Genomic DNA, 16949 nt, shown 5'->3' with positions numbered 1-16949 from the left:
ATGTTTTACAATTAAACTCGTTCCATACAGTTTGTGCATTTGAGTAATCATCATCACTTATATCTTCATCGTTTAATTTTGAAAAGAATGATTCTCTTGGTGGTAATTTTGTCTCAGAAAATTTATTAATAGAATTAATCCAATCATATGGGCATATGGGTACACACCTTTTTTTAGTAACAAATTTAATTTTTTACCCGAATATAATTTTTCAATATTTTTACATTGATCTTTTGTTAAATCTTTTGATAAACTATCTAAATTAGAAGGCATAAATCTATAACTATCTAAGAAACAAAGTTCACGCTTAATTTCAACATTCTTGTCATCTTTGTTAATAAACTCACCAACTTTAATTTCAACATTCTTGTCATCTTTGTTAATAAACTCACCAACTTTAATTTTTATAGAAAAGCTAGTATTTTTTTCTTCATTGTTTGGTATACACTTTAATTTTCCTCCTGATAATTTCTTTATAAACAACTGACAATCAAAACCAGATAAATTGTGAAATATAACTGGAAAGAATTTTATAATTTAAATTACAAATTTTACGAGCAGCCTCTCTATACTTTTCAGTAATATGACAGTGGTCACGTACAGTGGCGGATCTATATATGGGCTAATAGGGCTTAAGCCCGGGGCCCCGACCAGTAAGGGGCCCGTATGAAAAGAGAAATTTTACATATTATTGTGAATATTCATTTATCAAATGTAAAAGTGGTTAAATAATTAATTATTTCAAACATAAGTAAGTGTATGTGAAAATTCAAGCGACCGAAAACTAAATTTTTAGAATAGAGAATAAAAATTGTATTGGCATTGTTATCGCTACGATGATGTTCAAATGCTTTTGTATTGAAAAATTGTTAAATGTCTTTGCTAGCTTTTGTAAAAATAGTGCACCTGCGACTCAGCTTTGAATGATTAAGTTTATTTTTGTGCAAATTCCACTAATTATTTTTCATTCGCTCGGTATTAAAATTATAACACATTAAATAAAATTTATATAAATTTTATTTCTATATAGGTTTAACGATGACGGGTCGTAAATATAAAAGTGGGTGTCAAAAAAGAAAATTAGCAGAACAGAAGCAAGACGCAATAAAAAAATGTAAAACATTAACCAACTTCTTTTCAATCCAATCCCAGATCGACGAAACATCTTCAGCTCAAATTAAAGATAAACATGATGATCAAAATGTCATACTCCACAAAAATTCTACGCCGCACAAGAACGCCGTTATAAATTGGACAAAGCGAAAAGAAAGGAAAAATACAATCGATAAATAATTAATGCAAGAATTAGAGCAGGAATCAGATAAATTTTATAAAATTTTGAAGCGTGTTGTTGCTGTTGTTAAGTTTTTGAGTAAACGAGGTTTAGCATTTCGTGGTCACAATGAAACATTTAGTGTTCCAAATAATGGCAATTTTATGGGCTGTTTGGAACTGATTGCTGAATTCGATCCGTTTCTTTAAGAGCACATACAGAAATGTTCAGGAAAAAAACACTCTGTTTCTTACCTAACCAAAACTGTGTATGAAGAAATTATTGCATTAATGGCGAAAAAAGTAACAAAAACAATTATAGAGGAAGTCAATTCGACAAAATATTATTCGATTGTTGTTGATTCAACCCCGGATGTGGCGCATGTTGATCAACTTGCTATTATACTAAGATATTGCTATCAAGGTGGTGTATTCGAAGGTGTATTCGAAATTCGAAGGTGTATTCGAGCGATTTTTAACAATTACCCCAATCACTTCACATACTGGAAAATCTCTACTAAATGTAGTCAAAACAATATTAGATACAAATAATTTGTCCATCAAAAATTGTCGCGGCCAATCATACGGCAATGCCGCGAACATGTCAGGCCAATATAAGGGCTTAAGGCCACTACTGCAGAGAGAAAATCAGTTGGCAGTATATACACCGTGTGCAGCACATAGTTTAAGTCTGATAGGGATAGAAGCCGCAAAAGTTGTGCATGAAGTTGTAATATTTTTCGCACACCCTAAAAAATTTAGGCAAAACTAGATGGTGCAGCCATTATAAAGCTGTTAAAGCTTTGAAAAATAATTATGAAGAAATTTTAACGGTTTTAAAATCAATTGCAAACGATGACCAAGAAAAAATGGACCAAAGAGAAGAAGCGAAGACATTATTTTCAAAAATGACTTCATTGGAAAATGGAATTTTAGTTATTTTTTGGGAACAAATTCTGGAAAGAATTAATAAAGTAAATAAAAAATTATAGACAGCCGGACTAGATTTGTTAGACGCTTCCGCTCTTCTTTCATCACTTGAAGGATTCATTAAAGAAAAAAGAAACAATATCGACACCGAATTGACCCAATACGAGATATTAGCAAAAACTTTGACTAATTACCTTAGTTCGGAATATAAAGATAAAAGAAAAAGAATACTAAGATACTCAGACGGTACAACAGGGTGTGGGAGCAACTTAACAGGGAAAACAAATTTAAAATTGAAATCTTAAATGTCATTTTGGACAAATTTCAAAATGAATTTCAAAAAAGAAAAAAAATATACAAGGAAAGTTCTGAGAATTTTAAATTCTAATTTGATATTGGAAACAAGAAAACAAAAATAATAGATGAATCCAGTATGCAGAATGCATGTAAGTTTTATAAAGAGGATATTGAAGATTTTGCCACGCTGAAAAACGAATGCATTCATTTTAAAGAATATATTAACATAATTGTAGTTAACGAGCAAAGCCAAATTAATTGTGCTGAAATTTTAAAAATAATTTATGACAAATACCTTATCGATACTTTTCCGAATTTGTACACAGTAATGAAAATTTTCCTTACAATGCCTATAACCAATTGTGAAGCAGAAAGATCATTTTCCAGAATGAGCTATATTAAAAATAAGCAAAGAAATACAATGAGTGATGACGGATTGGCTGATTTAATGCTTCTATCTATAGAACATAAAATTACAAAGTCATTAAACTACAATGAGGTTATAAAGGAATATGTCCTAATAAAGGTTCGAAAACTGCGTCATTAAAAATCTTAAAATTAAATAACTTGTTTTTGTTATGAATTTATTATGCTTAAATATTTACGATATTTGTGATTGTTAGTGAATAGGAATAATAATAATAAAAATAATTAATCTTTAATATCGTCTTTCATTTTATTTAAATTATGAACCGAAAATCAATTAATTGCATAATCAATTAAAAATCTTTATTCGTGTAGGGCTAGGGCCCCTTGGTATTTTTAAGCCCTGGGCCTCCAAAAAGCTAGATCCGCTACTGGTCACGTACTTTACTTTTACTAATTTGGTTCTGGAAGTTCAATACGTACTGAATTATATGTGCAACAATGTAATTTGTGTTTCGACAAAGATTCTTCAGAATTAAACCCAAGTAAGCAATTTCTACAATAGTGATAAGTACATTTTTTCTTGGATGTTTTTGAAGATAGTAATCTGCTAAAACTTTTTATTAAACAATAGTGATTAGATTTACCATTTGATATTCATATTAAATTAAATTATTAAATTATTAATATTAGATATTATTAATAAAAATTAGATATTAATAATAAAAATTAGATATCAATAATAAATCTATTAAATGGTGACGATTATTATTTTTTGACAAACGCAAAATATTCACTGATGAGTTTTCATAACTAAATACATTAACACTTATATCTGTATTGTTCTTCTCAAATTGCGTAATTTAGTTTAATGATACTGGAAATTCTATTTTATACCAAATAATTTTTTCAGCTTGATTTTTAAGTTCCTTTTCTACTCTTTCAGAATTTTTGTTTTTAGGATTTAATGCTCTTGTGACACACCACTTAAAACACTCATTATCTTCATTTTTTATATTAACTATTGCCTTTTTAGTTGCTAAATTTTTAACAAGTGGAATATATGACTTAGCTTTAAGAGAATTATACTCTATAATATTTATATCCATCTTTTTAATAGAAACAACCTTCAACCTGACCCTAACTGTAGAAATGATGATAAATTTTCTAAAATTCTTAACTTTGCTGTTTCATATAATTCTTTTAAATCTGTTGATTCTAATACAACCTCATTCTTCTTTAAAAATGCAGCAGTTGTGGTTTTAGTTTCTCCTGTTTTAATATCAGTATGTTCCATTTCGCAAGTGAGAACTTCATAAACCTTTGATTTTCTATTTTTATTTAGTACTTAATTGCACTATTTTTTACAAAATTCATAAATGATAAAGCATCATAATCTTTTTCACCCATAGCTGTAAATTGTTTTGTCACATTTTTAACAGATGATGGCGTTAATTTAGATTCCATTGGTTTTCTTTGTTCAACTTTATTTTCAGATTCGCTATTTTTTTTACCTTTTAATTTATTGTATAAACTTTTTAATGTGTTAATTTTTTGATTGACTTTATTCTTAATTGCATCAGGTACATACGATACAATCCAATCTGCAATAGAATTAAATTCACTTTTTCAGCTGATTCTTTTTTTGCTGTCACTGTATTTTTAGTTGTATTAGGCACATATGGCATAAGCCAATTTGTAGATGTATTGACTGTATCTTTAATCGTATTAGAAACATATGACATTAGCCAGCTTGCAGTAGATTGCGTGTCGGTGTGTTCCTAAATGGTGTAGATTGCGTTTGTGTGTGCTCGACAGGTGTGTGCTCAACAGGTGTGTGCACTAACGCTTCTAATAATTCACTTTTTTGCATTCTATAATAAGTATTTAATTTTTCGCTCAATTTGTTGTAATTCTCTGACATTTTTATTTTCCATTTTTATATAACAAGATTTTTTTTTTTTTTTTTTTTTTTAGTATTGTATTTGCCGATTGAAAATAATTTACACTCGTAATTTATAAAAACAAATCTTTACATGACTGGGGCTTGAAGAAGACAAAATTCATCTTATCATTAAGCCCCCCCCCCAAAAAAAAATGCATATTCATCAAATAAAATGTTTTAACAAAATGCAAAAAATAAAATATATAACGTTTAAAATATTTAGTAATTCAAAGAGTATTTATATTTAAGAACTGATTAGTAAAATAAGATGATATATAAGTATTAATATTACAAAAAGAATTTACAATAACTTTTTTTAATAAAAATTGAAATTATAAAATTTTACAATATTTTTAGTAATTAGTATTTCAAATAATAAAACTTAAAAAAATCGTTTGTAAATTCAAAACTTATAAGATAAGAAATACATTTACAATAGCAGACTATTGTTTAGAATATTAAATATAATATTAAAGAGTAATTAGTAGGTTAATTTTTGTTTTTGTTTGCTAGTTTAAAAAGCTTTTAAGAAGAACTTTAATTCATTTTCATGTATCATCAGTAATTGCTTAAGTTTTGTTTTAAACTGGTTTAAAGAATAATTAGATTTCAGCTCATTATTTAATATTGTATTCCACAGCTTAGGACCTCGGTTAGCAATTGAGAATTTGGTTGCTGAATAATGTGTTTTGGATTGAATGTAATTGTTTTTTGAAAATCTGGTAGGGTATATGTGGTTTATTTTTTCAAAAAGTGAATTAAATAACATTGGTGATATTTTTTTATCAAGTTTAAACATGAAGATAAGAATATGGTAAAGGTTTAGCTTATATACATTTAGAATATTAAGTTTATTAAATAATGTTTGAGTGTGAGAGAAACGGTCTACGTTTGTAATTATCCTTATAGCCTGTTTTTGTTTACTAAACAGTTTTTTTACTTTTGTTGCGTTTGTGCTGCACCAAGCAACGTTTGCATAATTTAAGTAGCAATGAATTAAAGAAAAATATAAGTTTTTTAAACAAGATAGATTTAAAAACTGCTTGGCTTTATACAAAACACCTATATTTTTTGATACTTTATTTTCAATTAGACCTATGTGGTCCCTCCAGGTTAAATTTTCATCCAGAACCACACCTAAAAATTTTATTGATTGCTCTCTTTTTAATAATGCGTTATCAATAAAAAGATCAGGAAGTTTTAATGGAATATCTTGTTTTTTATGAAGACGATGGAACAAAGTGTATTTGGATTTATTGATGTTCAAAGATAGTTTGTTTGATTTGAACCATTGGGTTAATTTTTCAAGTTCTTTGTTTACTGTTTGAAATAATTTACTGATATCTTTACTAGAATAAAACAAGTTTGTATCATCTGCAAACAAAATTAAGTTTAAAATGTTAGAAAATTTATATAAGTCGTTAATATAAACGAGAAATAAAAGTGGTCCTTTATTAGATTATTTTTTATATTTTTATTTTCCTTATATCATTTTAATATTTTTATTTTCTATACATAAAGTTTTTTTTAAATAATACATATATAAAATTTTATTTATAAATGTAAAGATTTTAAATGATTTCTACGATTGTTTCTTGATTTTTTTCTGATTTTATTATCTCAATTTTAACACCATTATTAACTTTTCCATCACGTAATTCGAAATATCTCCATCCATGCTTAGTTATACGCATAGCACTATATAATGATGGATATATTTTAATTTCTCCTGTTTCCATGTTAGTTAATTTAATAGACACTGGATTATTTCTAATTGCCCCTAATCTTTCATATTTTGTATCTATAATTTTTTCTAGTGTTTTACGATTTTTTCTAGGTCTCCCAACTGGTCTTACTCGTTTACTTCTTTCACTGGATGTATTATAGGTTTCCCAACCTGTTTTTTCTTATTTACTTCTTTCACTTCAGTCATAATAGATTCTTTATTTAATAACCCATTATCTATAGCAATCATTAGCAATATAGCGAGATTGTCAGGTGTTTTTGAAATGTTATTTTCTTCTAATAGATTTTTTAAATTTTTCTTTGTTTATTTCATATTCATTTTATTATATAAAGAAAAAAAATTTAACTTATTTTCAAAAAATTTTTAATAAACAATATTCATTTTATTTCTGTTTTATTGAAATTGTAACAATCTATCAGATATTACAACAGCAAATGCTTCAGTATTTCCTGGAACAGCTGCTTAAATGTTGCTTTAATTTGAACATCTACCACTGATGATTTTATTCTTTCTGATTGTTTACTAACATCAAAAACCATAAGTGGGTACAAATCTCTATAGTCTGAAGGATTTGTGTTGCTTTGCGTGATCAATTCATTCATTCCATAAAATTTTTCACTAAACACAGATGCATCTCTATAAGCTCTTGAAAATTGATGATTTGGGAATGATAATTTATAATCAACAGCAGGATATCTTTCCTGATTAAGCATAATGTTCATATTTTTCAAGCTACAATGATCGAATATTAAAGGATTAAGTTCTTGATCTCCATCTTTATTTGTTTGAAATCCAACAATGACGTATCTTGGTTTTTCAGGAGATGTCTTTACGCTCAGTCTCCAAGAAAATGTAGCAGATTGTGGATTAGATATAGTATCACACTGCCGCGCACAAAAAGATACTGGAAGTGTCACTTTTGATTCAATAGTTTTATAAAGATTAATTCTTTCTACATCTGATGGGATCACATGTAGTATAAACAATGGTATTTTATCAAGATTAACTTTTCCTGCAGCTGCAGCAGTAAGTCTAAAAATTGCATCATCATCACTTTTTTAAAAGAGTTAGTGTATGTTTAAATAATTTTGTTGTAACCATCACAGAATCCAAAAATGTGCCTTAAAGGTATGCTAAATAAAAATGTTGCTTTTGTAGTTGGTTTCTGAACTATGTGTGATTGTCTTAATGCAAACACTGCGTTATCAGCAAGTACTGCTGTTGCTGCAGAATCTTGACACCACAATTGATTTAATCCTTGCGCTGCACAGTGGGCCAGAATGCACATTTACTGGACAAAATTCATAACTAATTTAATATTAGAGCTATATTCACTAAAATTAGTATGAGTACTAATATGATGTCTGCGCTTTTTATGAAGGTAATATTTTTTTATTTCGTTGCTATGGATACCTTTATTTTGCTTAGCAACAACCTACCTTTGTTATCTGCAGATATTTTATAAGTGCTATATTCACTAAATTTGGCATGAGTACCAATATGAGATCACACTTCTCACAAAAGTGATAATTTTTTAAATTTAGTTGTTATGGATACTTATATTGCTTAGTTACCGGATACTTTCCTTAGTTACAAAGTGGTAAATTGATATTTGAATATCTTATCGGATTTTTGACCCACCTTTATTGAATAAAAATTGAGTATTTAGGTAAATAATGTTTTAGGAATAATAAAAGCAAAAAATAGTGCAAGAAAACGTTATCAATTTTAAATTACATCAAAAAATTATAAAACAATAATATCATTTGAAGATTGTTTAAGTAATTGTAAAACATCTGAAGGAAATGCTTTATGATTTGTTTGGTGTGATGTTGATTTACGCAATGATGAAATAACAGGATCACTGGAAACTAGGAGTCTATTGATAAGATCAGTATTTGTTGCTTTTCTGGATGTTTTTTGGCTGAAATTTTCGCGATAAGATTTAAAGTCTTTATTTCTAGCCTCTTGAGCTTCCTCTGACATAAGTCCGATGGGTAATGTAAGGCTTTTAATTATGTCATGTCCATGTATCAATACTTTGTGAACTGATTGAGCCATGTAATACCATGGATAAAGGGACACATATAGTCTAAAAGTGTCAAAACAATAATCCTTGAACTTTAAGCAGTCTATTTCATATCCTGAAGAGAGCGTTACCAAGATAATGTAAAATCTGAATATAAGGTTTTGGTCAATACCCAGAATTTCAGCTGTTTGTTCATATGCTGCAAAAGCACGCCTTGAGGTATTGCCATCATTACTTGTTCCAGAACCACCACTTTTAGGGAAATCAACAACAAGTCCCATTTTGTTCATAAAATCAGTCTGAATCTTTTGTTTAGCTACAGATGCCTTTTCTTTGTGTTCTTTAGATCTTGCTTGCCACTTTCTTGTTTCTTTTTTATATGCAATGTGCAATAACATCTCAAAAAATCGAATCCATGCATGAAGACTGGAAAGACCATATTTGAACTCTCTGTTAGTATAATCTATATTAAGGATATCAAGACTATTCATATTTTTTGGAGAGACACCACACACTGAACAGCATTGGTATGAGTTATTTTTTTCAGATAATATTGTTTGAACCTTCCCATCAATCATTGTAAGTTCAATAATACAATTCACTTCAATAGAAGATCCGCAAACCTCTAATAAAATCATACCCAAGCTTTCTATCTCACTTTTAATGTACTGATCTTCTTCAATCACAGATTCCTTGGATTCCATTTTGTATGCAAATCTTATGGGTCTACAATAGGCTGTGGAGGACGACTTTTGATTTCTCCAAATAGGCACCTTTTCGTTGCTGTTGTTAAATCCAGTCAAATCCAATGGGACAAGACAAGTAATAAATAATGATTCTTCGCGCTTTAAATCTCTGTTAATGTCGGGTTCTGATAAAACTTGTTTATAAATGCTTTGGCCAGTAGCACCATCAAAACCAGCCTTACACGTTAGTGTCATTGTTTTTATTGCTTTGTCGTTCAATATCAAGTGCCCTAGCACAGGTTCCTGAACTGCACAGATTCTTTGCAAAGTATGAGTCATTAAATCTTTTAAAGGAACTGAAGCTGAATAGTCCTCCACTGTTATGTTTGCAGGATAACATTTCAATTTTGCATCTCTGACATCATTGTAAGCGGGGTAGATGTTATATTCTTTCTCCAAGGCTCCGCTTCTAATCAATTGCTAGGAAGCTTTTGTCAGACTTGCATCAATTATTAAAGCCAGTGCTTCGTCTGCTGAATATTTAGCTGCTTTATCTGTATTTGATATATTTAAAACATTCTTGCAAGCAATAACAACAGATTCATCTCTAAATTTTTTATTAGCAGCAAAAAATAATTCATTGGATAAATGAGATTCAATTAAACAAGATACACGCCGTTTTTTAGTTTTATTAGAACTATTATCAAATGCAACTGGTTTTCGACCACGTCTACTTGCAGTTGGTTCATTGTCTTTTTTTCTGACAATTAAATATTCATTAAGCCAGTTCACAAACTTCTTTTCAAAATTTTTCACAGTATAGTTTGCAGATTTCCACTTTTTTTTATACAAGTAAACAAATCGTTGAACAGCATGTCTAAAATCAACGTCTTTAAAATCAGCAAATTTTGGCTGAATAAGTTTTAATATATCTTCAGTAATATTTCGTTTTGAAATACTAAGATTGTTTTTTTGGAGAAAATTATGAATGTCTAAGTTTAACAAAACCATATCTAAATAATTATTGTAACAAGTATTTTGTATTTAAAAGTAAAATGTTATAATATATATGCCGCCTGGACTACTAATACTTGTTAGTAATTAAGTTACTACAAGTGTTAGTAATTAAAATTAAAAGTAATTAAATTACTGTCAGTGTTAGTAATTAAATTACTAACAACTACCGAAAATATGTTGTTGCTATGTTATGCAAAGTAAGGTATCCATAGTAACCAAAAAAAGTTAACCTCATAAGAATTCTGAATCTCATTTTAATACATACCCCCAATATTGTGTATTTAGCGCAAGTAAAATACTGTTAAAACAACGTTAATGTAAAAATGAGTTGTTGCTATGCAAAATTTAGTACCATAGCAACCAAGTTAAAACATACATAAAATCTGAACGGGGATTTAAGGGGACGAGCAATCAATTAAAACTCGATTGAAGCATCATATAGCTCAAATAAATATAAGACAACACATGGCAAATTGTGGTAATTATTAGTTATTGTGCGGCAAAAATAAGTTTCTTAAGAAATTTTTTTTTTTAATCTGTGATTTTCAAAGTATAACTGAGATAACATGCTATGACAAATTTATTTCACACATTGGTTTTTCTTATCTCTAAATACTCTAGAATAACATGTACTAATTTTTTGTTTCAAAAACGTAGATGTAATTGAAATATAACACAACGTTGATGTCACCGTTAATTACTTATTTATAATTTTTTAATTTTATCTCAATATTCAAATGCTTAGAGTCCTGGTAACTAAGGGATTTAATATAAATAAATTATCAATAGATTTCTCCTAATATATGTAGATACTAAAATTAAATAGGTTTTCAAGATTAGACAACTAAAATTTTTCCCATTTTGTCCACCTACTGGCCCACTGTGCGCTGATTGAAAGTTGTTTGGGTATTTAAGCAATCCTAACATTGTAGTTGCTTGACCTGGATGATAAACAGCCTCTACTTCTTGATTTGATAATTGATATGATATTTGACTAAATAAATGCATAATACCATTATTTGTGACACTGCATCTGCATAAACATAAGCTGTTCCATCAGCTTTAAGAAGTCTTCCTTCAAACAAGAAAAAAGCCTCAGATGAAAGTGTGAACAAATTTTGTTGCTCAACGTTGATTCTTATTTCTCCAGAACTATTTAGATTTGTACGAGCCACTGGCTCATGTGCATGGAATTCAAATCTTTCAATTCCTTCATCCACAGTTGGGATTTCTGTAAAATTTACTACTTCAGAAGTTCCAATTTAGTTTTTTTTAAACAATATAAAAAAATTTATTTTTGCTAACTAATAATTGTATAAAAAATTACGCAAGTCTAAGACCGCGTCCTATTGTAACTAGATCTTCTATTCTTATAGCATTTTCATTTGAGATTTTTTTCTATTGATTTTTTATCGCAGCCCTCGTCATTATTTTATTTATATTTGTTGTTGCATCATCTCCATTATTGATTAAATTTGAAATTGTTTCTTCAATTTTTTTATTAATAGCAGTATTTGGTTGGGAAACTATTTTTGAAGATGCTTTATCAGTTAATTGTTTTCCTTTTTCAACTGCAGCATTTCAAGTAGCTTCTATTGCTGATATTGAAAGTTCTTTTCCTGCTGATTTAGCAGCATTTATCGCAGTTTTTCCTAATTTGGTTGCAGCAAGCCTATTTAACATAGCTGATGATACTCTTGTTACTTTTGACGCTGCTGCTCGTTTAAATAAATCTCTTATACTTTCGAATATACCACTTTCTCCAATAGCATGTTTCTTTATATCTCTTATTATGAACAATTAGCATTTTTATGTAATATATATTTTTTTTATATGCATTGAGATATAATTATAAATTATTTTGTATTGCTTTATACTGTGCACTATTTATAACAACTTGCTGTAATAATTCATCATAAATTGCAAAAGCTTCATTTCTTGATCCAGTGTTACCTGCTTTCCATGCAGCTATACGTAATTCAAACATCTCAATTAGTGCATTAAGGTCGCTAGGAAGAATTATAGTTGGTAATCCTGTTCCTTTTGATTCACAATTCTCATTTTTCTTTATATCTCTCCAAATTGGAGCTATTTTTTCTCTGTATTTTCCACTCCTAGATGACCTTGGTTTGTTTGGGTTTTCAGTAGTAATTGCATCTCTTTGTATTAATATATTTTATAATTTTTAAGATCATCTTCAGTATATAAGTTTTTATCAGGATTAAACTTTGTTATCAACTCCCAAAGACCAGGAGTACCATAATACGTTTTACTATCAATAGTTATGTCATCATCATTAATAAATACTGGACTTTTTCCAATGTATAACTTGTCATCCTTAGAATGTATTCCAAATGTAGTATCTGTAGACTTTTTACTATTAGTATACATTCTTAGATAATCTGTTGCAATTTTTCCGAGTCTCAAGTTCTTTGTTTTTTTATAAGAAGGTATTAGTTCTTTATATGTATGCTCAGCCATTATTTCAGGATAAGCATTTGAAAAAGTGAGTGCAAATTTATTAGCTTGATCGTGCAATTTAGATATGTTTACTTTTATTCCAGCTTTATTATCAATTAATGGCTTGTACAATTTTGTCAAATCTAACTGTAAATTAGCTTCACCCATCTTTTCATATAAATTATTCTGGTGTATTCTTTTTTTATTATCTAAGAATTCTTTAACAATTTGATCTCTTTTTTCAGGATCTTCAATTTTTAAAAATGGCATTTTATTTACTATATAATAAAAAAAACACAACATAAATCGTTGTGTTTTATGTTTTTTTTTACGTTTTATGTTTTACGTTTTTTTTATTTTACGTTTTTTTACGTTTTATTTTAATAAATTATTTTGTGTTTTTACGTTTACATTTTTACTAAATCTACTTTGGAGTATATTAATTGCCTAATTTCTTCCTTGTTTAGTTAATGATTTCTTAGTTTGTTCATCAATTTCATTTTTTATTTTTGTTCTAATTTGTTCAAGCATTCCTTGAAATTTTTCAAGTTCACCAAGTATTAATTCATATTTATTGGTATTTATATGTCCATCTACTAAAGCTTTAGAAATATAATCACTTATTGTATTTAGTTTTGAATCAGCAAGTATCTTAATTTTGTCATGCTTTTCTGCTTTTAAATTTAATTTTTTATTAATTTGTCCACCTATTATTGATAACACACCTGCTTCTAATCTATACCCTCACATAAAATAACTACTGGTGCTGCAACTCTTGTTGTCAAAAAACTAATTCCAATAGTTCCAAGTGCCATAGTGCTTATTAGTAATACATTATCAACTGCTGAAATTATTTTCACAGCTCTATGATACTTATTACTTAACATAGATATCTTTTCTCCTTTTCCTCCTTTTTTAATTAATACATCAGAAACAGAATTATTAACAGCATTTACTACAATATCAGCAATAGACTTTGATATTACAGAATCTTGTAAACTAAACATTTTTAATTCAAGTTCTTTTTGTAGTGAAACTAACGCAACACTTTTATTAATTGATACACCAAACTTTAAAAGAATATTTTGATGTGATAAAGATTTTATTGTAATTTATTGTCATGTTGCCCAAATATCTCATATCTATTCTTATTTATTAATACTGAAGGGTGTTCTAAATCTTTGTGTGGCTTCAAAAGTATTTGAGGAAGTTCAACTCTTTCATATTTGTTAATAAATTTATGCATTGGCGGATTATTTCTTGACATTTTATAAATTTGAAAAAAGATTTTCAAAAAAAATCAGAGAATCATATTTAAAAATGGAATATTAGCAAATGGTGAATTTGGTCCTAATAATAAACCAGAACCAGCTGATGTATATCCATTCCCACTACGTAAGTACATTCCATCACCTACAGAACCTCCTTTACTCCATGGTCTCAAATATAAACCGGATCCTTCAGCTGTCATTTTAACTCCTTGTCCATACTTTTTTAAGTACACAATACCCCTTCCAGAAATTTTATCAACTATAGCTGATCCAGCTGCTGAACCTACTCTTGTTAATAGTCCTGTTGCAGATGCCGGAGCAACGCTTGATAATAAAAATCTTCCTGCTGTACCAAGTAAAGGTAAAAGTGCGCCAATAAATCCTCCCTCTATTTTAGAATTGTGAGCTAGTTGTGCTTTACTGAAATTAATTATTACATCAGTACCTTTTCATATGCTCTTGTAATTCTATTCAATTGTGTATTTGTTACAGCTAATACATGTTTACCATTAAGATCTGAATGAGATAATTTAATACTAGCTCCATAACCATCTTCAATTGCTTTTTTAAGTTTTATTAATTGGCTTTGCGAAACATACACTTTAGTATTAGTATATTTACTCATTTTGTTTAATACAAGATTATTTTTTTTCTCTTATATGAAATCTAATAAATAAATCTTCTCCTTGTTAATTCAAAGGATTCCCATTTTGATCAAGCAATTTATTTTCCATTTTTGAAATTGTTTTTAGTGTTACTGGTAAGTAAATTAAGTTTAACGGCTCTTGAACAATTTTAAATCAAGGACCTACAGTTGGGAAAAATGAATATATAACGTTTTTTGTTCCTCCATTTATATATGATGATTCTATTATATCACTTGTAACACGTATACTATTAACACTTAATATGTTTACTATATTAGTTGATTCATGGTAACCTGATGAATATATTGGAATATATTCATCAGGTTACCATGAATCAACTAATATAGTAAACATATTAAGTGTTAACTAATATAGTAAACATATTATATATAACAACTAATATAGTAAACATATTAACTGTTAAAACCAAAAACAGTTCTAACTAAATTTGAAGTTGTAATATCAACTTTATAACCAGATACAATATTTAAAACTGATCTTAATGTATTCCTTCAAGTTTAATACCGGCAAATCCTGCGCTTATATGCTCGTTTTCTGCCATAATCAATTAAATATATTCATTTATATCAGTAATTTCATAACACCCTTCTGGGATGTCTTTGTCATGCCAAGTTGCTCCATTATCTGTGCTATATCTAAAATTGTTGTTTGAAGAATCAATATTAGGAAATATGTCTCTAAACTGTAATATGTCTTTAAACTAACTAGAGCCATTTCATATTCTTTATCTTATCTAGGTTGAATAATAGGAGCAAACTTAGCTTTATGTTATTGCTATTTCCACAATAAATAAATCATTATTGTTTTTTATATATAAATATTTTAAAATTCGCAAGTTGGTATATAAAAGTTATCTAATCCACTTATTTTCCACTAATCCACTATATTTTCCACAAACTCTTTAGTAGATAGATCTATAATAACAAACCCATGAGGCTCTGACCAAACATCCATACAAAATTTTATAAACTCGTCTTTTGTCATACCACTTAAAACACAATCTTTATAAATACGACTTAAATTCTTAGAATCTTCGGGAAAAAAGCAAATAAAATGTGTATTTTCTTGTACAGTTTGCCTAGGCAACATAAAATAATTTTGTGCAAGATAGAAACAATTTACATTACCATGCCTTCCTCTTATATAATATTTTTCACTCTTATTTCGCTTTGTTAATTGTAAATCATCAAATATTATCAAATTATTCTTATTAAAATCAAGATCTTCAGGACATCCTCAGCTGTTTCAAAAAACTTGCACTCTATATCTGTTTTCTCATTTAAATTTTTTGAAATGTCTTCAATTATAAACTCAGGGTTCGCATTTAATCTTTTTATTTTGTCTTGTAACTTAAATAGTTCAAGAATAACTCCTTTATGTAATTTTTTTTTAAAAGATTGTTTTAATATTTTGTATTCTGGTTGAAAATTTTCCTAAAACTTGTAAATTATTATAGTCTAACCAACCAGGTCTTAAAAGTAAATATAATAATAAGTTTTTCCACAACCTGACAAGTTATTATTATATCGCTTATTGTTATTTACATTCCATTATGAATCTATAATATCCATTTTTTTATATATAGTAAATAAAAAAATGTACTGTGTCAAAATATAAAATAAAGCAAATACACTGAATCCGCGAAGCGTTGTGATGAAAAACAATAGAAATATGTTGTGAGGAACTTGTACTATTTACAAAAAATAAAAAATCAATATAGTATCAGCAAAAACAGGAAGTGATTTAGTTAGCTCGATTAATTCAGTAACAAAAGAAAAAAAATTACCATTGGCAAAGTTCCCAGTTGAAATGCATTTACCTGGTGTGAACTTTGCTGGTCCTGGTACTTATTTAGATGAACGATTAACTTCTACTGACGCTTATAAAGAATGAAGTAAACCAGTAGATAGAGTTGATAATGCAGCTTACCATCATGATCTTGCTTATAAACACTTTACAGACATAGCAAGAAGAAATGAAGCTGATAAAGCTATGCTAGAAGTATTATAAAACCTATCATATCAACCAAAGCAAAGTTTGGATTTGGTATATGATAAATATATGGACTGTTGATTTAGTTGACATGCAATCAGACTCTGAATTCAATGACGGTATAAAATACTTATTAATGGTGATAGATGTATATTTAAAGTATGGATGGATTGTTCCAATGAAGAGTAAAACTGGAGTTGATGTTGCTAATGCTTTAAATAAAATATTTAAAGAAAGAAGGTGTCAAAAAATGTGGGTGGATAAAGGAT

At 28.3% G+C, this 16949-nt stretch overlaps 1 protein-coding gene across 1 annotated transcript; it reads right to left on the bottom strand.

Annotated features, from left to right (window-relative positions):
* Positions 1-12138: 12138 nt before the first annotated feature.
* LOC136091815 (uncharacterized) lies at positions 12139-13019 on the bottom strand. Its single transcript, XM_065819527.1, has 2 exons — positions 12517-13019; positions 12139-12448 (listed from the first exon to the last, which is right to left on the bottom strand). The coding sequence occupies exons 1-2, from the start codon at positions 13017-13019 to the stop codon at positions 12139-12141; spliced, it is 813 nt and encodes a 270-aa protein (XP_065675599.1).
* Positions 13020-16949: the final 3930 nt, after the last annotated feature.

The sequence above is a fragment of the Hydra vulgaris genome, chromosome 15 (genome assembly GCF_038396675.1).
Source record: "Hydra vulgaris chromosome 15, alternate assembly HydraT2T_AEP".
Classification (NCBI taxonomy): Eukaryota; Metazoa; Cnidaria; class Hydrozoa; order Anthoathecata; family Hydridae; genus Hydra; species Hydra vulgaris.
Note: the sequence above shows the minus strand (reverse complement) of the source record. Positions and strands in the feature narration are given on the sequence as shown.